Source organism: Protopterus annectens, chromosome 2.part2 (assembly GCF_019279795.1).
Source record: "Protopterus annectens isolate FY-2018-M chromosome 2.part2, PAN1.0, whole genome shotgun sequence".
Taxonomy (NCBI): Eukaryota; Metazoa; Chordata; order Ceratodontiformes; family Protopteridae; genus Protopterus; species Protopterus annectens.
The window spans coordinates 947,879,816-947,905,860 of NC_056730.1; the positions used below are offsets into that span (position 1 = coordinate 947,879,816).

The following is a 26,045-nucleotide window of genomic DNA, read 5'->3' on the forward strand; positions in this document are numbered from 1 at the left end:
CAGAGGTGATCTGTGTCTTGCCTACAAGGCAATATCTGACCCTGCCCTACTAGAGATCCTCCATATCCATAGGTCTAACTTCTCACACATTACTCTCTCAAAAGGCCTACATCTAATATGCAATATCAACAAAACTTGCTGGAGAGACAGGTTTGTCTCCCAGAGGCTGCCCTGTCTCTGGAACAGACTTCCCATACATGTCAAACTGAGTACCTAGCTGACCCTATTCAAGCACAGCCTTGATGAGTGGTTGGGAAACCATAAATTTGTCTCAGGTTTTCACCTGTGTTCCTCATTGACAGGGGTGACAGGTGCTGACTGAGGTTTCTTTTTTGGGGATAAACTTTTGGCTAGGCTTGTAAGGGCCCTAGGGCCATTAGCCTAGTAACTTCCTATGATCCTATGAATAATAAGTTTGATTTGGTATGCTGGTAGCAGACTGCCATTTTAAGATATTTGTTCAAGTTTAGATAGCTGTACATTATGTAAGTTAGGATCAGAATGGCATATACCAAATTGAACATTAGAAAGGAGAATGTTGTGGTTAATTGAGCCTTGACTGCTAAACATTGTTTAATATTTTTAACAGCCTAGCTCCATTAAGGCAAAAAGGTTAAGGCTTAGACACTGACATGGTTTACTGCAACCTAAAATTCTCTGTTGCATGAAAGACATTTTGATGACTAACCTAGCAATTTCACATTCTGCACCACTTCAAACATTCTATCTGTTTTGAAGTGACATGTCGTCCATTTGTTACAATTTAAAATTAGACAGGAATCGAGGTGTCACTTCTCTGTATTTGTGAAGCAGAGCTAGAGCTGCTTACTGGTCTCTTTCAGAGATTTCATACAGAATATCAGTGAGGAACCATCTGCACATTGAATCAGATAAGTAATGACCCTCCAGGTACCCCAAAAATAATAGGTTCTGGGAGTAAGTCTGGATCAGTCCAGTGTACCAAAAGTGAAATAACAGAAACAATCTGACGGTTTAAGAGGTAATGCCAAGAGCAGAGAGGTCTGTGATAAGTATGGATTGGGATATCATACTGAGGACCTTAGAAAGATCAAGAAACACTGTACACATTCACTATTGCTAAGCTTACTTCAGATGTATTTTGTGAAACAAGGAGCACTGTTTTCCTGTCATAGCCAGGACAGAAACTAGACTCATCTGCTTTAAAAATAATTCAGACAGGTAGATGGGCAATTGGGTATTTGAAAACATATCAGTAATTGGAAAACTCTTAGATGACTTTTATAGGCTTTGAGTTTGAAACAATGAACATAGAACATTGAAGAAGGTTGTAAGAATCCACATAAGCAATAATGACATAATCTCAATGGGTCTACAGAAAACAGTTCAACAGATGACCTTCCTTTATGAAAGATTATGATGACTGAAGTTTTCTAGGACTTGACAATATAATATTCTTTGAGTGACCTATGAATTAAAACAGATACTACACAGGCAATGCATCCCCCCTTCCAAGCAGGAGATTAACTCAATGGACTTTGTTAAGTTTAAAGATAAGCTTTTGTAGCACAGAGAGAGAGAACTGGAAAGGGGGTATATCATATTTGTAATTACTGTCTTGATGAAAGTAGTGATCAGCTTCCAGAGGGACACAGATTATTTTGGCAATGTTTACTAAATTTCTTTGCAATGTCTTCACTGGAAAGGTCTGGAGAGGGCTGTGTTTCCTTAAGGGTTTATCAGATGGTTAATTTGCTTTTTCTGGAAAGTTCATTGGTTGTTGTACTGTTCACATTTGTTGTTCAAGGTTGTAATTTTTTACTTAACAGAAGGAATGCCTTTGCTTTGTTTCTTAGCTTCCAATATCTGAATAGGGTTAATGACATTTTAATGTTAAGATCTTTCTTAAATGCAAAATCTCTTTCATGCAACACCGATTTTTAATTTGCAGTAAACCATGTCAGTGCCTAAGCCTTGATCTTTTTGCCTTAATGGAGCTAGGCTGTTAGAAATACTAACAGCTTTTTATGGCATCTTCAAGGTTCAGGTAAGTAAGCAGTGCTTGGCTGCATTGTGTATGGAGCTTAATAAAAGTCTAGAAGCAGAACTATTCTGTTTCAGTTATATATATATATATATATATATATATATATATATATATATATATATATATATATAGTGTTGCTCTTTTTTCCCTTTTGTTTGATTCTAGACATTGAACTAAGGATGGTTGTTACTAAAACAGCCCTGCATAATCCAGGGTTGTACAAGATTGCCTGACAAGGACAAGAAGATTCAACCAAGGATACTTTTTCCTGGTTATTTTGTCTATTCTAATTGTCATTTGCATATGTTAAATGAGTCCAAAGAGACTGACAGGCGGGTGGTTTTGTGATCATATCCAATCAATATTAAAGTCTTCTAGTAAATTTTCCCCCCATTAGTGCTAGAGGTAATCTAAGGTAAAAAAAAATTTCTGCTGAGATTTTTGGTAGCAGCCCAAGGGATATAGATACAACAAAGGCTTATAGATTTCTGTAAACTGATCTCGGTTGTGTAGGGAAAGCTTCAGTTTTAAAGACTCTGGAAGATGACTACGATATATTGCAGAATTGGTGATACTGGAGTAGATTCTGCTCCACCTGTCCCTTTGTGGCTTTGGTCACTTTGAAGGATGCCATTTCAGTATCAGTGATGTATAACTTAAGCCACTTCTCTGATAATGCAACAACACCTGAAGAACAAGGGGAGTACTTGGTGGTCTATTGGTTTGGATTCAGACTCTCACCACCACAGCCCAGGATCGATTCCCAGTCAGGGAAGCTTCAATGCATTTTTGGGGTGGGAGGTTTACATAATGGTTAAGGTGTTTGCCTTACAATTACAAGGTGCAGGTTTGATTCTCACATGAGGTAACTGGCTAGGCTTAAATATCTATGATCCAACAATGGACAAAGATGATCTTGTTATATACACTGTTGGCATTAAAGTCTATAATTTTCAGGCCAGTGGAAGAGTTTCAGTATGGTACTAGTATTACATTATGCAGGGTGCCAAAACTAGAATGAAAATCACTGGAAATTATAAGAAATCTTTTAGGGTGTTATTCCTGGTATTTTGAGTGAATACAGCACCATAATAGAAGTAGGGCCAGCTAATACTCATGAAGGGCTTGACATTACTATATTTAAATATGCATAATTTGTAAGTAGCATGCCTTAGTTTACTACATGGTACAAACTCTTCTTTTAGTAGTATTACATAGAGCTACATGAGATGTAGCAGAAAAAAATAGTGTTTCTGAATGCTGGCATTGTATCTGTTTTAGTGGAAAACCATAGTGGTGCTAAGCAGGAAATGGAGGATCCCATTATGGCAGAAAGATAGGTAGATTTAGGCAGTGATATAGTGCTCAGATGACCTATTCACATAGAAAAGAAGCTGCTGAGGATATATAAGGCCACTTTCTTAGTGAAAATGGGTGACTGGTTGAGGGTGGAAGATTAGAACCATCCTCACCTCCAAACCTTGGTGAGGAGGCATGCCTCCCCTTAATAACATGTACATTTTTTTCAGTCAAATTGTTTTAACTTCCATAAATATTTAGCTTTGAGAAGCCTAGTGAACTGTTGCTTAACACAGGAGTTAGATATGTATAGGCGCGGCTTTATAGACTGAAGTGGAGGGACTGTCCTGTGTCTGTGGGATAAGTGTATCCTGTCTGTGGGATAAGTGCAGCCTGTGTTGGTGGGATAAGTGTATCCTGTGTTGGTTGAATACATGTATCCTATGTCGGATAAGTATATTCTGTTTCTGTGGGATAAGCGCATCTTATGTCTATGAGATAAGTGTATCCTGTGTTGATGGGATACTTGTATGCTGTGTCTGTGGGAAAAGTGTATCCTGTGTTGGTGGGATAAGTGTATCCTGTGTTGATGGGATACATGTATCCTTTGTCGGTGATATAAGTGTATCCTGTGTTGGTAGGATAAGTGTATCCTGTGTTGGTGGGATACATGTTTCCTGTGTCTGTGGGATAAGTGTATCCTGAGTCATGGGATAAGTGTATCCTGTGTTGGTGGTATCAGTGTATTCTGTGTTGGTGGGATAAGTGTATCCTGTGTCTGTAGGATATGTGTTCTGTGTTGGTGGGATAAGTGTATCCTGTGTTGGTGGGATACATGTATCCTGTGTCTGTGGGATAAGTGTATCCTGTGTTGGTGGGATAAGTGTATCCTGTGTTGGTGGGATAAGTGTATCCTGTGTTAGTGATATCAGTGTATTCTGTGTTGGTGGGATAAGTGTATCTTGTGTCTGCAGGATAAGTGTATTCTATTTTGGTGGGATAAGTGTATCCTGTGTTGGTGATATCAGTGTATTCTGTGTTAGTAGGATAAGTGTATCCTGTGTGGGATAAGTGTATCCTGTGTCTGTGGGATAAGTGTATCCTGTGTCTGTGGGATAAGTGTATCATGTGCCTGTGGGATAAGCATATCATGTGTCTGTGGGATAAGTGTACCCTGTGCCTGTGGGATAAGTGTATCCTGTGTCTGTGGGATAAGTGTATCCTGTGTCTGTGGGATGTGGATCCTGTGTCTGTAGGATAAGTGTACCCTGTGCCTGTGGGATAAGTGTATTCTGTGCCTGTGGGGTAAGTGTATCCTGTGTCTGTGGGATAAGGATATCCTGTGTCTTTCAGATAAGGGTAGGGGTACTTTAATACGGGTCTATATTATAACATCGAAGTTCGTAAACATCGAATGTTATAATATCGAACCCTAAACACCAAAATCTGAAAACATCGAACCGTCAGAATAGCAAATTTTTTCCCAGGGAAAAAATTTGCTATTCTGAGAAACACACACAACACAAACACACACAAAAAACAGCAATCCACACACATACACTTAAAATCCTACACCTAAACCTAAACTAAACTTTACATACACTACTAGCTATCCACTTACCTTAACCCAACCCTAACACATATCTCGTCTCACCCGCGCCCTAACCCTAACTCACCTAATCCGCCCCCTAACCCTAATCTACACACAACCGCACACTTACTTGACCCGCGCCCTAACCCTAACTCACCTAACCCGCCCCCTAACCCTAATCTACACACATTCGCACACTTACCTGACCCACACCCTAACGTCCACACAACTGCACACTTACCTGACCCGCTCCCTAACCCTAACTCACCTAACCCACCCCCAACCCTAACCTACACACAATCTCACACTTACTTGAACCCTACTCGTACCGTTCCAACATATCGAATGTTGAAAACAGCGAAGCCACAGCAATGGCCCACCACATTCTTTCCCTGGGAAAGAATTCGGTGTCCTGCACCTTCGCTGTTTTCAGTGTTCGACATTACTGGTTCGATATTATAACATTCGAACTTCATAAAATTCGATATTATAATATAGACCCCTTTAGTACAAGGAACACTGCTAATGAAGTGTTTATATCACAGAAATTTTAGTGTCCAGACATGGGTCCTGCTAATGTGACCTTCTTGGTGTATTAACTTGTTGACTTTTTAGTGTACTGTGACAATGATGGGGTGCTTTTTGTCATATGATACACTTTTAGCACTGCCATACAGCACTGCCATATAGCATGGTGTGTGTCTCATTGTTAAAGTAAAGCTTTTTTTGAAGTAAACCTCTACCGACTTAGATTCAAGGCAGATCATAAGAATTTCTGAATTGATTCAGGAGAGAGTCCTGTAGTGAATGATAGCTTTGTGGTATTTTAGTTGTGATTTATATATGCATGCATGCATGTAAGTACATATCTATGCATGTATGTATGTATGTATGTATGCAAGTATGCATACATGTATGTATGTATGCACGTTTGTATGTATCCAGGTACACATATATTTATTTATTAATTTATTTATTTGCAGTTGGTTTACCAGGATAGTCCATTTGGCCAAAGTGAACCCGTTTTCAATGGAGTCCTGGGGAGAAAAGCTCCATAAACAATCAAGGTTACAATATGATGTAGATTATAAGCTTACATGTGTTATAAAATAGAGCAGACCAAAGACTGTTAACATTACTATATGTCATAGATTGAAAATCTACAACTGGATTAGACAAGGACAAATATTACAAACAGTCTAGGTTAGTGATAAATGAACAGGTAATACAGAATTTTAAAGGAATAATTACAAGTTATATACAGGAACGTTAATACATGTTAGTAAACTTGCAGTGAGAGGTATAGGCAAGAATTATATACATTTAGCAATTAATTAACAAGAATATATGAAAAGGAAGAATGCTATTTAAGATATGCTCAGAATTAGTTCAAAATGATGTGAAGATTACTGAACCTACACACATTGCCAACATAGTGGCTGACAGGATCAGTGCAAACTTCTCCCCCCCCTCCCCCCAAAAAGGAGAGATATCTATACCAGAGGATTTTAGCCCCCCAAACATCTCCAACGCCCAGGTGAGAACTGCTCTCTCCAAGGCAAAAAACACAGCATCCATGGGACCGGATGGTGTCCCCGGCTGTGTGCTCCACGAACTCAATGAGGAATTAAACCCGCAGTTAGGACAGCTGTTTAATCTTAGCCTCACCTCAGGATACATACCCAAGGAGTGGCGCACGGCGACTGTGGTCCCACTTCACAAGGGCGGTGCCTCCACCGACCCTGAAAATTACCGTCCCATTAGCTTGACAAGCCTTATCTGCAAAGCCATGGAGAGGATCATAATGGAACTCATAAATAAAGACATAGGGAACTTGCAGACTTTGGATCCAACCCAGTTTGGCTTTGTCAAAGGCAGATCATGCCTTTTAAACTTGGTTGACTTTTTCGAGACAGTCACCAAGGCCATTGATGAGGGAAAGGCAGTCCATACAGCCTACCTCGACCTGGCAAAGGCCTTCGACACAATACCCCACTCAGGTATCATCGAAAAACTCATCAGCATGAATGTAAACCCATACATCACAAGATGGGTTGCAAACTGGCTAAGTGACAGAACCCACAGGGTCAGAGTTGCTGGAGCCATGTCAGACTCAAAGCCTGTCACAAGTGGTGTCCCACAGGGCTCAGTCCTGGGTCCACCCTTGTTCGGCATCTACTTTTCTGAAGTACAAGCAAACACAGGAGGGTTATGGCTGACAAAGTTTGCAGATGACTGCAAACTGGGTGCCATAGTCGAAAACACATCTGACACAGATATCCTTCAGAAGGGCCTCACAGAAATGGATAACTGGTGCCAGAGCCATGGCCTAAAGTTAAACGCCAAGAAATGCATAGTCATACCCTTCGGGAAAAACAAGGTTACCCCTAGCTACCATATAGGTGGCAATCCACTGAGCACAGAAGAAGTCATCAGGGATCTGGGGACCCAGGTTGACAGTAGCCTTTCATTTGACACTCATGTTGCTAAAGTAGTTAGGAAAACCTTCTACATTGCCCACCTGATCATGAAGGGATTCACATCTAGATCAAGGGAGGTCATCGTCCCCTGTACTCATCACTCATTAGACCTATGATTGAGTACAATGCCCCATTCGAATGTATCTGACCCGACACCTGCAGCAGCTGGAAAGGCCCCAAAGTTCCTCACCAAAAGGATAAAGGGTCTCAAAATATATCTTATGCTGCCCGACTGAAAGAACTCCAGCTCTATTCAGTCTCATACCGCTTGCTCAGAGGTGACCTGTGCCTGACATATAAGGCCATGTCAAACCCAGATTTGATGAATATGCTTCACCTCAAAAAATCTAGATCCCTCAGAACCACAAGGGCGGGAGACTTAAACCTTGACACAGTTATTAATAGAACGTGCTGGAGGGACAGATTCATCACCCAGAGACTCCCTATGCTGTGGAACAAAATCCCGGTACATGTGAGGCAGAGCACCTCACTGGCCTTGTTCAAGAGGAATCTTGACCAATGGATGGGAGATCGCAGATATACCCCAGGGATTACTTCAGTGTCACTGCTTGACAGAGGCACAGCAAAATAATAGGCATAGTTTTATTCAAACTAAAGGGGTGGCGAAAGCCACATAACTATGGGCTAGGCTTATAAATGCCCTTGGGCAGATAGCCTAGTATGAACCTATGAACTTATGAACCTAAGAGAAGATGAAAATTTGCAGGGTATGTTATGTAGGGTGGCAGCAGGATAATTCCCATTGGGATACTAAATGTGAATGAAGAGTTTTTTTGAAGATAGAGTAGCTAGGGGTAGTACGAATGGATGGTGGTAGGGAGTTCCAGAGTCGTGCTAGACTAAAGGATAGGAGGTGTTTGCCTGGGGGACGAGCTGGTTTGTATACTTCTAGAAGATTTTGGTTGTTAGACCTTAGCACTCTGTCAGGTAGGTGCATTTTAAATGCAGAGGAAAGGGAGGGACAGAGTGAGGGGTTGAGAATGAGCTTGTGTGCTAGAATGAGTTGGGTATAGATAAGCTGATTGGGTAGTTCTAGCCATTTTAGTTTGTGGAGAGAGGAACAGTGGTGAGTGGAGGACTTATGGCTAGTGGCGAACTTGGCGATTTTGTTGTAGCAACAAGATAGTTGAGTTTTCAGAGAGGATTGTAGATTAGTTAGGAGTGGAGCTCCATAGAGAAGGGAGGGGATGAAAAAAGATGTAGAGAGGGTGAGTTTAGTGGTGGGTGTAAGATAATGATTTTGTCGATAAAGCATGCCTAGTTTTTGATGGGTTTTTTTTATATTTAGTTGTATGTGGGAGTTAAATTTAAGCTGATTGTCAATTTGGATACCAAGTAGCTTGGTCTCTGATAAATGTTTTTATTTAAGTTTGTTTACTGAGGTGGTGCTTACCCAGTGGTTACAAACAATAATATGGAAAAAAAAACATACACGATTATGCACTGGTAAACAATATGTTAGTACAGCAACAACTGGATAATCCCAATTTCTAGAATAATAGTTAAATTTTTAGAAATGTAATTGTGATATATGGTTATACATTAGTTAAGAGACACAAACACATCTCTAACATACTTCTAATTGATAAGGGAAGACAGAGCAAAAGGGAAAAATGAACACACTACTGAAGCCTTTGATATGTCTTCAGCAACAATGGAAAGTGCTGGAAGAGGTTTGTTTGGCATATCCAATGGCGGTCTTATCAGTCAAATAATTAAAGTATCACTGCAAGTGTCCTGGGCAATAAATAAGTAACTTTGTTAATTACTTGCCTGGGACTTGGGATTCACTGTAGCTTTCTTTAGATCTCAAAACACAGTCTCAATGACTTTTTTCCTCAAGCTGGTACATATAGAATTTGTAACTGTAAGCAGGGCAACTTGCAGACAATTGTTAGGAATGGTTTACTACCATTACCTTGACTCACAGGTGGTTGAGTCCACCTGCATGAGTCCCACATTCTGAACATCGGAATGTCAAAGACCTGGCCCCTTTCTGGACCTATGGTAACACTTGTTCCTAGCCACAGTGATAGGGAGTTTCGAAGTTCAGTGTTTGTGTCGAGTATACTGGAGTTCGGCATTCAATCTCTTGCTGAATGGCGTTGATCATATGATGACTCAACCATCTGTGAGTTGAGTTAATGATTGTATACTGTCAGGAATGGCCAGCCTCGATTCACAGTGACTTCAGCCGTCATATGCTTGTGTTTTCCTGCTCATTTCTCTATGCAGTGACTTTTCATGTGCTCACTTAATACTGAGTTTTTAGTGGCCCAAGACTGGCAAGTCTCAGTGAAGGACCAAGATAACAGTTATAGTACTTGTCAGTTACTGCTGTTTCTCTAAGGTGTGGTGAGAATAACAAAAGAAGAAAATGTGATGACAAACATGCAAGGTGCAGGGGACTTGCCTACCTACAAAACAGCACTTTTTTTCTCATGATTGATCATTAATTAAGCCAGAAAAGTGCATGTATTACGATGATGAATGTGTGCATCCAAGTGGTCATTTATGAGCTATTGTGAGAAGACTAGTATGATGCTGGGGATTTGTGAAGCAAGTATATACACTTGATCTAATAAGTGCAGTTAGAGTAATATGAACATTCTTAAAATCATGTCTGACATCTGATAAAATGCCAAATGTAGTAGCACATTCTAAGTCTGGATATAAACTAGCTGTTTACAGATCTTGGCTAATGTGCGCATTGTGGAGTGGACTGAAGTAATACTGCTAATAAGAATAAGACACTTTCAGGAGTCACAATAAACAGACATGTTTCCAGTATATAAGATACAGTCTTGAGGTGAGAAAATATTAAAATTATGCACTACAAGTTTGTACATATATGGCAAGGCTTTTTTTACATGGCATGTTGAAATACTCTAACAAGAGTATACCTAAGAGGGAGGGTAAACTTCATTAACCTTAAAGCCATCGTTTTGTTTCTAAATAATGAGACAAAGGGGTAATGGCCTCCCCTGTGGTTAGAATGAGTAAATGCTAAGAATGGGAGGGGAGAAGTAGGATTAGTCAGAACAGATAGAAGAAGTTTTGCATACATCTACACTTCCCTTAGGGGAAGCAGCAAGTTCCAAGAAGAAGAAACACAAGTTACATGCTGCTGTATGTCATCCAAAATGTTCCTGCCATCATCCCAAGATAACCTTGAGTGTCTCAATGGAACTGCTTTACTATTTCTGAAATAAGTTGATTTTGGAACGTTAACTTCCATATCATAATCCCATCTAAAGCCCTATAATTCCATCTAGTAGATCAGGAAGACCAGAGGCTTTAATCTTCCCTATGTACCCCTCTTGACTTGAAAATGGTCTTTACTTTTCCAATATTCTAAGAGCAACAGGTATGTCTTACTCTTTTTATGTCCAACAAAAAGAATAATATAGGTAAAGTAATTCCGCTGTGACGACCCCTAACCAGGAAAAGCCGAAAGACACAAACAATTATAGGGAGCCTTTACTTCATTATCTCTAAGTAATTAGGACCGATCAGTTAAAAAAAGTGCATCAGGTGTTGTTCTTTCTGCCAGACACAAGGACTTGGGAGTGATAGTTCCATTTAAAAGACCACAGAGAAATCAATGGACAGTAGTGACTCTGAATCTTAAGGAAGAAGGTTAGTTGTATGCACCTGTCAAGGATATCAGGGAGTATCAGATAGATTAGAAATGTCTTCCATTAAGTGGATTAAATTAATAACACAGCAAAAAAAATGCTATATGAGGTCAAAATATGAGAGGGATCCAAGAAATGCTTTTGGTTTATAAATTTTATATAAATAAACTGTCTGGGTGCCTTATCATTGCTTAGCTTGGCAATGTCTATTGTGTGTGCATTGTTTAAAGATATGCCACATCCATTTTATGTTGCTCCACAAATAAATCTTCTAAAATGCTAATGATGAAGTGAATCTACAGTCTGGTGTATATTTACAGGTTATTGTAACAAACTGGATGACTGCTACAGTTGCAAATCACTCCTCATTGTCTTCCTTGTAGCCATGGCACTATTCTAGACTCACCAATTATTAAAGACATGGGTAAAAACCTACCGCAATATCCTGGAGTCCCACATACTGTCTTCATTGCTTGGTCATCCACAATTTTAGACAGGCCAAAATCAGCTGTAAAATGAAAGGAAGCACTTTTACTAAGTTGTCTGAAATAGACCAAAATGTTTTGCCTAAGTAAGCCAACAACTCAGAAATTGCAAATCTAATGAAACTCCACATATCTATGATTCCTTTATGGAAATCTTCAGTGTCTGAAATGGCAGCACTCAGTTTGGTACAGCTAGGACAACTACAAAAGAAAATAAAAGCTTACACGAGATCTATGTCCACTGGACCAGTCAGGGAGAAAACTTCTACTGTTTCTTCAGTGACAGATTATGAAAAGTAAGAAGTCTGAGTTTTAAGGATTTTGGCCTTGCCCAAATTTAGAAAAAATGCAAATGCCATTAGTTAGCAGTAAAATCTTCAACAAATTTACTGAAGCAGCTATATTCAGTGTCACCATGTTTGTACTCCTTGAGTATGGTATAAATTGTGCTACTTTTAGGAATGATTTCAGCCATCATAATGTCAGCAAACTATATATATATATATATATATATATATATATATATATTTCCTAGTTCCATACAGATGGAATACCATTTGGTTTACACATTTTCTGCTTCTGTGAGGAATGTGGAAAGATTACTTTTTTGTTTGTTATTCACCAGTATCGAGTTTCCTTAATTAATGGCGCAGACAGAGTCACCAAACAAAAAATATCCACATTTCAGGACAAATGCTTTTTACCACACCATCAGTGTTCATTACTGGATTTATTTTTTTTTTTATCACTGCTCTGTCACCATTACCACAGAATGTAATCACCACTATACCAGCATCATCAAGTTCTGGCACTCATTTAAACACCTGCAGCTACAGCAACACTTCTGACCACAGTCTTATCTGCTGCAGCAGTACTTACCATATTAAACACCAAATTACTTCAGATCTAAAGCAGATAAGTTTCTGTAATACATGCAACATCATTCAACAGAATATACCTACACAATTAGTTTGTATGTGATAGCTGCTTTTTATGCGAAAGCATTTCACCTAAGAAAACAAAAAAAGTGATGTTTTCATGTTTAGAATAACTGTAAAACAAAACAGGGTAATACAGCATTGCAAGTGTAAAAGTCATTCAGTGTGAAAGACCTCAACAGAATTGTTTTATGTATATATATATATATGGATCTAGGACATTTGATCGAATGATCAAATGTCCGAATCCATTAAGCGCGAGCATACTTACGCAAAAATGCTTTTCACCGAAGAAGCACTTTCACGTAAGTATGCCTGTTGCCGAGGCCGTACTACAGTGTGGGTAAGGGAAAATTCCCTTTTCCCCACTGTAGTGCGGTCTCAGAGTGAGAATATTAAAGTAGAGGGGGTGTGGGGGGCACAGCCTCCCACATGGGTGCTGCAGGGGGGCCTTGCAAAAACGTAAATGTAGTGTTTTTTTTTTTTTTTAGTGAGACACTTTAACGAAAGTGCTTTTTCGGTTAAAGCGCTTTCGTTAAAGTGTGTTCGATGGTTATGGATTCGGACGTTTGATCATTTGATCAAACTTCCTAGATCCATATATATATATATATATATATATATATATATATATATAGGTGGGTGTCTTTCATAATCACAAAACGTCAATACCACCAATGGTAAAGCATCGAGACAAAATACACAAAATATGAAGATCATAAATGCTAAGAACATCGAACCACATATCATCAAATAGAATAACAGGTAAGTACTGCAGAATACATTGGCTGTTTGTCTGTGTTACACATTGGTTTATTCTGCAGTACGTACCTTCAGTGTTATGATATTCGATGATATGGGGTTCATCATTCTCATTGTTTGTGATTTTAATGTTTCAGGTAGTTCGTCTGGATGTTATACCATTCGAAGTACTGACGTTTCATGATTATAACAAAGACCTATATGTGTGTGTGTGTGTGTGTGTGTGTGTGTGTGTATCTATCTATATATATATATATATATATATATATATATATATATATATATATATATATATATATATATACTCAGCTTTTTTAATGAGATACAAAAAAGTAATGTTTTCACATTTCTTACTAACCAAATATGAACATCTTTAAAACAAAACATGATAGATGGTACTGCAAGCACAAAAGTTGCTCATCATGGATCTGTTTGCAAAAGAAACACTGTTTTTTTATACCCACTTGTATATTTCAGAAAACTGGTAAATATGAAAAATAATTTTCTGATATTTTGTACTTGCCATTTTTCTACATGTACATAATATTCTTGCATAATATCATTATTTATAGAATCTCTCTGCAAATAAAACCAACTTGGATGAATAGGATAAGTGGCTGTGTGGAGTCAGTAATATTTTGTGTTGTAGGACAGGGAACATGTTTTGTGACTCAGATCTGTAGTGAGGTTATCTGGTACCTTGTGTAAGTCCCTGATTTGGTACCTCTTCAACTGTCATTTAAAAAGAAAAAAAACAGCACAAACTGCTTACTTCAAATGTAACACCTGGCTTACTACAGTTAAAATACCACACAAGAATTGCTTACACCATGGCCAGCAAACATACGGAATCATCATTCATTTCTGAATGTTGATACTGTTTGCAGTCACAACTTTGTGTGTGGTACTATACCATTCACATCTGCTAACTGCACCCCCTAACACCTGTTGCCTGGGTTAGCCACTCCCTTTTCCCTGCTCTAGCTGGGTGTCATTTGTGGCTTACGATTATATCAGTTATTGCAGACCTTGTTTCCCACCCATATAAGATATCATGTATATTTAACAGCAGATTTCTAATATCCCATATTTATCACAATAACACTTCAGTTATGATTTTGTAACACTCAATGTGTTCATTCAGGTGTTGGATAAACAGGGGTTATGCAGCAGTTAGTCATAAGAGGGTAGTTGGACACAGTTATTCATGAATGGCAAAGCATGAATGCAATTCGGAGGTCTGAATCCCTTACTCTACATGATAGCAATGTTATCATATCGTATGATCGAACGTCGGAAAGGTCGATGGTGAAAGTCAACGGCTTTTCACACGCAGAGTGGGAAATTTTCACTTTCTGCACTGAACTGCATACTCGGAGTTGGTATATTTAAGTAGGGGGTGTGGGGGGCACAGGGGGGCTTGCCCCCCTGCTAAGAGCGGTAAGGTAAGTTTTTTTTTAATATAGTCGACGTTTCGAACTTCGCTCATATGAGTTCGCTCATGTGAGGTTCGAAGTTTTGAAACTTCGACTATATTATATAGATCCTCAGTTTTGTATAACAAATATTTCTGATTATACCTTTTTACTTCATCCAAAGGTAGAAGGTTAAATGGATTATGGTTTTAGACAATTTTGAATACTAAAAGTAAAAATCTGCAGTTTTAGCTATTTCTATCTTTATTAAATGGTCCAGGCTGAGAGATGTGGGATTTTATTTGTATTTATTTTGCAGTTTTGTATTGTTTGACTACTGATTAGAGTCCAACTTCGGTTACTTACAAGTGGAGTGGAGGTGGTGGTTTAGGTAAGTCCAGGAAGGATAGGAGGTATTATTTTTCCTGTTTTGGTGGTCATCTGGGAAAAGAAATTATTAAGAACAGATACAGCAACCTGCAGACAGCCTTGTATTTATTTGTTATTGGTTTTGTTTCCTTTTGCATGATGTCATGCAGTTGGTGATGTCTGGATTATGGCTGTGGTACTAACTTGTTTGGGATGGAGTTACATGCATATTCCAAGAGTAAGGTGGCATAGAAAGATTATTTAAAAGTCAGTGTTGTCTGTTCTTGTATTATGGTCTTCATGGAGATGAATATGGCTCAGTCTATTACATGGAGTACTGTAGCAGACTTTGACAGGAAGTCTCTGTTTTGTTTCTGAGACAAGTGGATGTTTTCAGACTTTACAAAGTGTTTTTTTTTTTTCCATTTTCAAACTGAACCTATTTCATCTCGGGAATCAATCTGCTTTATTTGGAGAGGCTAAGAAAGTGGAAACAGATGACAGAATTGCATGCTGCAATGAATGGGGGCACAGTACTTAACTAAAGTGTACCCTTTTAATTTTGTACTACTTTGCAGCATGAGAACATTTTATTTTGACTCTCTCTCTCTCCTTTTGTGTTAATTATATTTGCCATATTTAAAGCTCTATCTGAATCTATATTTCCATACAGCAGGATAATCTGTTAGCTGTAACTGAGTTCTCCAACTGCAAGACAACACACATAGGTTTTTGGAATCCACAGATTATCCCTTGATGAGATATTCATTTTGACAGTTTTGTTTACATATAGATGTTTAAATATATATTTTTTTAATTTTGATTTACTTTTAGCTTGTAATTAACCATAGCCTCCCTTACAATGGCACATGCTTTCAGCACATTTGCATGGAAGCTTTAAACTCTAAGCTGCATATGCAGTCTGGAATTTGTTAAAGCACACTCATATGATAAGAGTGTGATTTAGTACAGTAGCTACATTTAGTGAATTCTTAGTAAGGAATAGACATCTTACAAAAAGTATAATTGGAAATGGATTTCATGCATTTGCAAGCTGCATAATTCTAAATGGAAAATTAACAAAGTGGCCATCATGTGCATAACATTATTAGTAGTTGATGAAACAGGAATGCATGCATTTCCAATGGATCTACACTGAATGACTGATGCCATTTAAATTACCATTCAATATATCGGAAAACAAGCACCTAACATGTCAATAGCAATTGAGCCTGTCAATCTTATGCAACACAGCAGACTCATGCCACTTAACACGTCAACTTAAAGATCACACAGCACTGAAGAAATCAGAAAACCCAAAGTACACAGATGCAAGATCTCCACAACTAAGCCTTATAGTAAACTACCCTTACAATACTTTAATCTACCCTACACATATACTGCCTATTGATGACTGAAGGTAAAGAAGTGAGTTCTACATTTGGAAAGAAAGTACAGATAGACACTGGCATTATGAATATAAAACCAAAAAGCAAACCACTAGTGTCAACGGAATGAGGAAAAAAAAAAAACAAGTTTAATCACAGGTTGAGTGCTTTCCACTTGTTATCCTCATCAGAACAAACAGTCATCATCAATTAGTGGTTGAATAAAACAGTTAATCCCATGACCTCTCTAACCAATCCACAATTTTTGTTCATATAAAGACTGAAAAAAACTAATTAAGAAACATCGTTCCTAACTCCTACAAATTCTGTAATAAACACACTTGAAAACAACAATTGTAGAGAACATAAATCAATCTTGAAACTTAGAATAAATTCTAATAAAACTCTACTGAGCATCCAAAACAATTGTATTAATACTTTAAACACATAAAAATTGTGTCTATATTTTAAAACTACCTTGTAGTTAATGCTAATATTTAAACGTGGGGGGATATAGTCAATAAAAAGAACCTGCCATTTTAATTCTCTGAACTTTACCTCCCCTTCTCTGCCAATAAATAACTGAAAAATAAAATATTTGAAAATGGGGACAAACCGTAGAATGCTTCCCCAAAGCATTGTCCAAATTCTTAATTTAATGGCATACCGATGTTCATAGACCCAATTACTAAGTTCCCCATTGGTCTTCCTTATATAAAAGGGCTCACAAGAACCACAGTTTGCCATATAAACCACCAATTTAAGTAAAAAAGCCATGGGCTGGATTCATTCTGTTGCTTCCCACATCCACAAAAAAGGGCTTTCAGACATGTATTTGCACAAACAGCAGTTACATAGCATTAGTTATTTTAGCTCCTTCCAACAAATATTTAACATTCCTACCTTTTTTATTAATAAACAAAGGCTTGTGCCTACCAGTTTGGATATCTCATCACTACTGGTTAAAATGTTCCAAATTTTAGACATTACTCTCTTTATACCTCCACTGTTGAAAGAAAAAGTAACTGACATTGAAAGGGGTCATTCACATGGATTGCTGTTTGTAACAAAATGTTTTGTCTTCATTTGTCTTCCATAACTTCTTTAATTACTCTGTCAGGGTACCCCCTGTTCACAAACCTGGAGAGCAAGGCCATAGAAAAATTGTCAAGTACATCCACATCTGTAGTTAAACATTCCAGTCTGACCAACTAGCCCTTAATAATGTTGTACTTAACATAAATGGGGTGCATGCTAGAGTAGTGAAGGATGGCATTATTGGAAATGTTCTTGTAACTAATAACTCAGTACAGTCTTTCTTCCTCTTCTTTTTTAAAAAAATCTACATCTAGGAAATTAATCCTAAAGTAATCATAAGTAATAGAAAACTTCAAAAAGTCTTTACTCTGTTTAAGGTCATTAAAAAAGTTCCAAACAAAAAAACAAAGCATCAATAAAATGATAATAAAATAAACCTGACTTAAATCCAAAGATCTGGGGCAAAACAAAACTCTCCCAGTATGTCATAACAAGGTTAGCATAACTGGGGAGCCATTCATGCTCCCACAGCTACCCCTCATTTCTGTCAGGAATAACTACGCTGAAAGATGAAAAAGTAATTAGAAAGTACAAAATCAATGCACTCCATCAGGAACCTAATTTCCCCCAATATTTAGTCATTCCTTTTGTTCAACATAAAAGCTGTCCACTCGGTCCCTACATCATGTGGTATTACAGTGTACAACAATTGTACATCCACTTTTACTAACAGGTCTTCTTCTCCAACTGACAAATCTTTGATTTGTTTCCAAAAAATGATGGGAGTCACTAATGAATTATGACATTTTTTGATAGTAGGGGGAACATATCCCTGTCAACAAATTTTGAAAAAGCTTCCAGTTTAAAACCTGATGCCAAAACAATGGGTCTGTATGGTGGAGAGGTGGAGCTTTTATGAATTTTGGGTACTCCAAAAATCTTCCCTATTTTAGGATTGGATGTCAGAAAAAAAGAATATATACTGTCAGTAATAACTCCTTCAAGCAAATTGTCATACAACCACAAATTGATTTGTCTGTAGGCTTTATCAACTATTTGCTTTTATAAACTTTCTCATAAAAGGTGGGATCTGCCAGCAAATCACTCATATTATTAACACAGTCATCCTGTCAGACCATCGCCATAGATCCCCCTTTGTCCACCTTCTTAAACTGGAATCCTGACACAACTTTTTCAGACATAGTTAAATTTAAAAACAACTTTTTTTTTTCACTTTTTAGTTTTAAAACAGTTCAAATGTCCCTATCACAACAGTCCTTGAAAACCTTGATTACAAGATGTAAAGGTGGATTAAAAACACTTGGTGTAACAAAGTCACCTTTACAAGTTTAAGATTTGTCCTTAAAAGTCACTTTTAAGTTTAACGTCCTAGTGTAACCTTTAAGATCAATTGTTTGTTTGTCTTTTCAGCTTTTCCTGGTTAGGGGTCGCCACAGCGGAACTCTGGTCTGCTAATGATTGGCAGTAGATTTTTATGGTGCCAAGTTGCCAGCCCGATGCCCAACCTTCAGCGAAGGCATGCCCATTCACGCATGTCTTTTGCAGGCCACTCGACCGCGGGGAGGACATGCAGACTCCACACAGAAGGCACTCCAGCTGAGAAGTCTCAATTAAATGTGACCTTGCTGAAGGAATGAAAGAAAAGCCTTTTTTAAAAACATTAGTTACATCCACAGTTAAAACTCTTGTCTGACAGGTTGAAAACCTTGTACTCAATAGAAATTACCTCTTATAGGAACATTGTTTCAAACAGCTGAATCAAGGATTCTGCTCTGGATGGTGAACTTCCTGATTTGCCCTTGTCTTCGGTACTCAAGCTGCTGGTAATGGTGTTACTGCAGCCTGAAAGAGTAGGTTGTTTTCCAGCTGCCACGTTATTCTCGTGTGGAAACTGGATGAAGATGTTTCTCCCAACGTTTTTTTTTTTAAGTCTCTCAGATCTCCAGAATAAAACGGTTGAGCTGAATTGTGTTCTACCTGCTGAGAGTGAGTTCCTTAGGATTTGGACAATACTTTGGGAAAGCATTCCACGGCTTGTCACAATTTTAAAAGATTTGATTTTTCAGCTATTGATTGGGTCCCCACTGATTTTAATGAAGAAAGAGAAGAGGGGAGTTAGAGTACAGAGAATTAAAATAGCAGGTTTGTTTTAATGCCTATAACCCCCCAGGGTTTAAACAGCAGCATTAACTACAAGGTAGTTTTAAAATACAGACATAATTTTTGTAAGTGTAAATGATTAATAAAATTGTTTTGGATGCTCAGCAGAATTTTAATAAAACTTTTTTCTAAGTGTAAAGATTTATGTTCTAGACAATTGTTCTTTTCAAGTGTGTTTTTTTACAGAATTTATAGGAGTTAGGAACAATGTTTCTTAATTAGTTTTTATTAGTCTTTATATGAACAAAAACTGTGGATTGGTTAGAGAGGTCATGTGATTAATTATATAATTTAACCACTAACTGATGATATTTGTCTTGATGAAGACTAACAAGTCAAAAGCACTCAACCTGTGATTACATTTTTTTGCTCATTCCGTTGTCACCAGAGATTTGCATTTTGGTTTTCCTTGTGTTGCACTTGTTTCTGAGCCCTGGTGCCATTTTCTTTGCATTATGAGTATAAAACTCACTTTAATACCACTGTTCCAGGACTCCAACAATATTATGACACACTGCACCATGCTTTCAATTCTTTTTGCAAGGGTCCCTGTAAGCAACTCTCTCTCTCTCTCTCTCTCTCTCTATATATATATATATATATATATATATAAAAACTCTGAGACTCTGAGACTGTGCAGTAGTGTGATAAAAGACCTCTCCCCTTAAGCCATTTCTTGATTTCAGAAAACACAAAAGTAATCATCAGACACAAATGAAATGTGCTTAGCTGCCACTATTTTTTTATTTGTTTTTAAGTTCCTACCAGAAACTGTAAGGATAATACCATAAGAGCTCTATACATTGGTTAGCCACTGTACATACTTATTTTTGTGACTAACAGACAAACATTTATTTTGCAAAACGTTTGGGTACAATGACATTTGTCTGCTGTGTAAGTGCTCTTTTTTAAACTTACAGTGGCATCATTTTTATTGCCATATTTATTAGGATAGTAAGTTTTATGAAAAAAAAAATCTCTCTAGAAATGTAAGCAGTTTACATAATTACTGATACATCTTTGTTAGTGCATGTTCTTTGTATGCATTTTATATTGGCCAGAATTTGATTCCAGAGGCTGAGAATGGTTTGCTCAATTAAATTTAAATTTATGTATGTAGGCATGCTGCCTCTTGTTCATTTTTGACTTAATAGGTCTATTTTAACTAAGCAGAAATATATAGCTGGAAACAATTTTTTTTGTTATAATTTTTATTATTGACTTCATAACACTGTCAGCATACAGCATACACTGATGAGAACAGGAAGCCTTGGGAATTTGATGCTGTTTGGAATGCCATAGGAGACATCTGTATCTGGCATCAGCTTCCTTTCTTGTCACGTCAGGTGAGGGAGCTAATAAGCCTTCAGACGGTATCCCATGGTTTGTAACAGGCTGCCCACAACATTCTTTTAGACCTCTGAACTTCAGCATGAGGAGTACAGCACAAGCAGGAGTGGCTCATGAAGTGAATATTAATATGACCGTTAATATGGTCAGTGAAAATAATATTAAACAGCTTGTCAAAATGAATGGTTCATTTGAAAGTCAGTTATGAAAATGGATAAAGATAAGATATTAAGTATCAGCAGTTTGTGATACTGTAAGAGTATGCAAATTAGGAATATTGTGTCTCAGGGAAAAAGGAAGGGAGGGCATATTCCCCAATAAATATTATCATAGGATCATAGGAAATTACTAAGCTATCAACCTGGAGGTCATTTCAAGCCTAGCCATTGCTAGGCCATAGAAATATTAGTTAATACCCAAGACTGCATTTAGTAATGACTGCCCGTGTCCAGGAGGGCTGTGGGAGCTATTCCTGGTAAGAATTACGGTGCCCCTTGTTCATTCAGTTAATGAATTGGCACATTCCAATCATGATTCCATTTCAAGCATGAGGGAATACAGGAAATTAAAGATATGGTAAGCGATGGAAATAGAAAAAGATCTGGAAATATTTTGGAAGTAAAACACATATACAAGATGTGCATCTTGATGTGGATGCACTCCCAAACTGGTAAATCTGAACAAAACTCAGTAATAACTGTATATAAAGGAAACTGGAAAAGGAAGAGATATCTATGGAAACAAACATTTGCCCTTGCAGAATATTGCCTTACACTGGAATTGTGCTGCAGAGCTAGTGGGTAATGGTGTTAATTGTGGAAAACAACATGTATCACTTTGCTGCTTATTTAAGGAACCAGTTGCCTTCACAAGCACTGCTGACCATGGAGAGAAGACTACAACACTTTATATTGTTAAATTAAAAATGACATTGCTTTCACAAGTGCAAGATATAATAGGAAAGCCATTGACTGCAGGGAAAGAACATACATAGAACACACAGCTGGAGGAACAATACTTAAATGAATAATACCATGCAGCAGTATGCTAAGGTAGAGAAATGAAAAGCCGTACCTAGTAGTTGAACTGCGACAAGCAGCATGCTTGTTTTTATAATAAAATATTCTATTTTATTTAAAACAGATTTACAGAAATGTGATAATAAATTATATATGATAGCCATAGCAAAGAGCATTATGGGTTTATTATTATGGTTTAAACTGGAGCATTTATGGTTAACAATGTGTAGTCGAAATGACTATACAGAAGTGTCTGTTATAGAGCTCAGAATGGCAAAGCGCTGACTGTCAGACAGATGACCAGGGGTCAACTATCAACCTGAGCACTGAAAGAGCTGTTGAGGGAGGGAGGGAAGGTGGGGTGAATGGCAGATGCCAGCTCATCTATCTTGGAGGAAGGAAGTTGGTCTAGACAAATACACCTGGGTCTGTCAAGTTGTGTCCATGCAGCAGCCCTCACTGAGCATGGTTAGCAGCCCTCACTGAGCATGGTTAGCAGCCCTCAGCAAGCATGGTTAGCAGCCCTCACTGAGCATGGTTAGCAGTCCTCACTGAGCATGGTTAGCAGCCCTCACTGAGCATGACTAGCAGCCCTCACTGAGTATGGCTAGCAGCCCTCAGTGAACATGGCTAGCAGCCCCCAGTGAACATGGCTAGAAACCCTCAGTGAGCTTTGCTAGCAACCCTCAGTAAACATGGTTAGCAGCCCATACTGAGCATGGTTTGGAGCAAGCATGTTCACATCACATGTGAAGCAAAAAAGGTCCTCACATCTGTGTCCATGCACATTATCAATTAGGGAAGGCGTTAGAACCAAAAAAACAGATAATCTTTTATGTCTTCATGGACAATGGCCACACTGAGACAAACTCATACCCTAATGATGTGTAATGGACCCAGTCACAGAAAGGATTGATGTCTGATGGGCATAGTAAAACAACATACATTCCCTTGTAACTTTAAACCAGTCTAGATGACTGGGTGCATGATTGCAAATTTTGAAAAGGCATATGTAGAGAAAATACACTTAATGGGGGACGCTGTCTCTCACCAGTTTTGGTTGATGTGGCTAAGCGTCTTGATGGTCTTCTTTGGCCATAAGCTTAATAAGATCCTGTGAACCCATGAACCTATAAAAATTGTTTACCATGCTATCCTTTAATGGTAAAGACTTATCTTCATCCAGAAGAGGTGAAGAAGGCATTCATGGCATGGACAATATCAGAGTATTTGAACAACAGCCAACCAACAGACGGTTGGCAATGGGATATTGTGGTGAGTACTGCTGCAGATAGAGTACCATTGCCTTTCTGCAGAGTTTACAGAAGTAAAATAAAACTCAGGACCCAGAGAACAAAATGACTATTGATACTTGGTACTTTAATTTGTGTATGATGGTCTGGTATTTCAGACAGACCTGGATGACTCTCTCACTCCCCAATTTTTTTACCCAGCAAAGGAAAATACTGTTATCAAGACCTGAAATAGAGATGAGCAAACAGAACATTATATTACTGCCATTTTAGCAAGATGAAAAGAAAGCGATGGAATATAATCTGAACCACAGATATATGTCTATGCTTCCTGTTGCTTTTTGCATGCGATATATATATATATATATATATATATATATATATATATATATATTTATGGATTCACTTCATAACACTGAAAGCTCAAAACACTGAAACTCAAAACATTGAAACCAAAACAATGAAACCACTTCAAAATCTTGAAATCTCAAAACACTGAAACTCAAAACACTGAAAACACATATCATACATATACTGAGTTTAAACAACATAAATCATAGCATTTTCCACCAAGTGTAAGCAGGGGAGGAAGCCCCCCTGCACCCCCATGTGGGGAGCTGCTCCCCAACACCCCCTGCTACTTATATATATCATCTCCAAGATTGCACTTCACTATACTAAGTGCAATCTTGGAGTTGATATATTTAAGTAGCGGGGGGGTGCAGGGTGGCACACCCCCCTGCTTACACTTGGTGGAAAGTATTATGATTTATGTTGTTTAAACTCAGTATACGTATGACATGTGTTTTCAGTGTTTTGAGTTTTAGTGTTTTGAAGTTTCAGTGTTTTGGTCTTCTGTATTATGAAGTTTTCTCATTTTCAGTGTTTTGAGTTTTCGGTGTTATGAAGTGAATCCATATTTATATATATATATATATATATATATATATATATATGTGTGTGTGTGTGTGTGTGTGTGTGTGCGTGCGTGCGTGCGTGCGTGCGTGCGTGTGTGTGTATGAGTTTTATATGACTTATTGCATACATTTTATTGTGTGCTGAAATGCTGGTGATTTTTTGTTGATGCTACAATTTGTTGAATTTGATAACAGTCAAAGGTCATTTGATTGACTGTTACATAGCTCAAGGCTTTTTGCCTTTTCCTTGAGTTTGTGTGACCCTGGAGTTAGTGTATTTAACTTTCGGGGACCTGAGGGGGACCTCCATATAAAATTTGTTTTATTTGTTACTTTTGGCAATCGTAAATGTAACCTATTGGTTTACATTTGTGATTGCTTTTTTGATTATTTTACTGGTGATCAATAGTAATCATTGATGAGTTTGTTCAATGTTTTACATTTTGGTCAAACTCACTGGTGATTATACACATCTTTTTGAACAATACATATATAGACATATACGGATAGCCAAGAAGAGGGGGTAGAATTAGAATTTAGAAGAATGTTAAAATGGGTCCCAATACAGCAAGATCCAATAGAAATAAAATAATATTTTGATTAAGACCCATGGTTTATGGTGTCTTCATTAAGTTAAACACAGATCATAGTCTGCAAAGATATCTTCACCCAAAGCCCCACTATCTAGAGCTCAGAAAAGCTTGGAAGAGGTTAAATAGAAAATGTAGGCAAAACAAATGCAACTTATATTTAACTAGTTCAATTAGAACTTTGTTTAAATTGCAAAGATATGATGAAGTTATTATAAAAGGGAAGGTGGATGGGGACAGTGCTAACTTTAATGTTAACCAGGCAGATTAGCTGGTCTACAGACCCTTTTTAGTCACGGTCTGGGCCTGTAGTGTCAGTATTATTCAAGAAAAAAATGTTTGTGGCATATATATTGTGCATGCTTTCATAGGAAATTAAAAGTAAAGAATAGCTACAGAATTCTGGATTTGCTCATTAACTAGAATATGATCTAGATATGAAAGGAGTGACAAAGGGTTTATTGGTTAGTTAGTGGAGGTCCAGCTCAATATGTCTCTGGAGTAGGAAGGGTCAGAATCAGACATGTACATAACCTGATTAGATGACAGAAGTATCTTGGAACATAATAGATAGAAAATCTTTGTTAAAAGGGATAAAATTATTAACTGCATGAGGAAAATGGACCATCACATAAGTGTTATTCTAAGGTACTTGTATGAGTAACAGGGAAAGGGGGGAATAATAGAATTATATACCCATATTTAATCAGTTTACTATCTGCATCTTATCCTAAGGCAAAAAGGAGGGGGTGGCAATAATGGTGGCCTATGCCTTTAAGTGTCAGGGTATGGATCAGTTAGCAGATGAAGAGGGTCATTTTGTTTTGGGACAGGTAAAGAAAGCATAGAAAATGTATGGTGACCAACATATACAGAACAGCAGGATCACCTTTAAAGGGACTTTAGATAGTTTGCAATAGTAATACGGGGAGGTGAATTCAGGATATAATTATTCACTCTTTGGATGTGCAGGGGTGAAATTACAAACAACTTGAAGTTGTTGCACTGTTTACAATGGTCCATAGGTTGGAATGCTGGTATTAGGAAACCTCTATACACAGGAAGAGCACACAGAAAGAGAATATGCATGTTTTTCTAAGGTATGCGGTAGGCTGTCATAAACATTTAGAGCATTCCTCTCTAGAGAGAATAAATACATGCTTACAGACTGGGCAGCACTGCCAACAGTGATTTCAGATCATGCGTCCGTATCCTTTAGAGTAAAGCTGGATGAAAGGCCTAATGTCAGGCACTGCATCTTCTCAGTGGGATTTTGTGAAACAGT

The 26,045-nt window shown here is 37.8% G+C and overlaps 1 protein-coding gene across 1 annotated transcript in view; it reads right to left on the reverse strand.

The window, feature by feature from the left end:
* The window catches only part of CAMK4 (calcium/calmodulin dependent protein kinase IV), a 1,096,576-nt gene that overhangs the window by 210,051 nt on the left and 860,480 nt on the right, over nucleotides 1-26,045 (reverse strand). Inside the window, exon 7 of the mRNA XM_044064475.1 lies at nucleotides 11,492-11,563. Coding sequence (XP_043920410.1) covers nucleotides 11,492-11,563 — 72 coding nt within the window. The remainder of the gene's footprint in view (nucleotides 1-11,491; nucleotides 11,564-26,045) is intronic.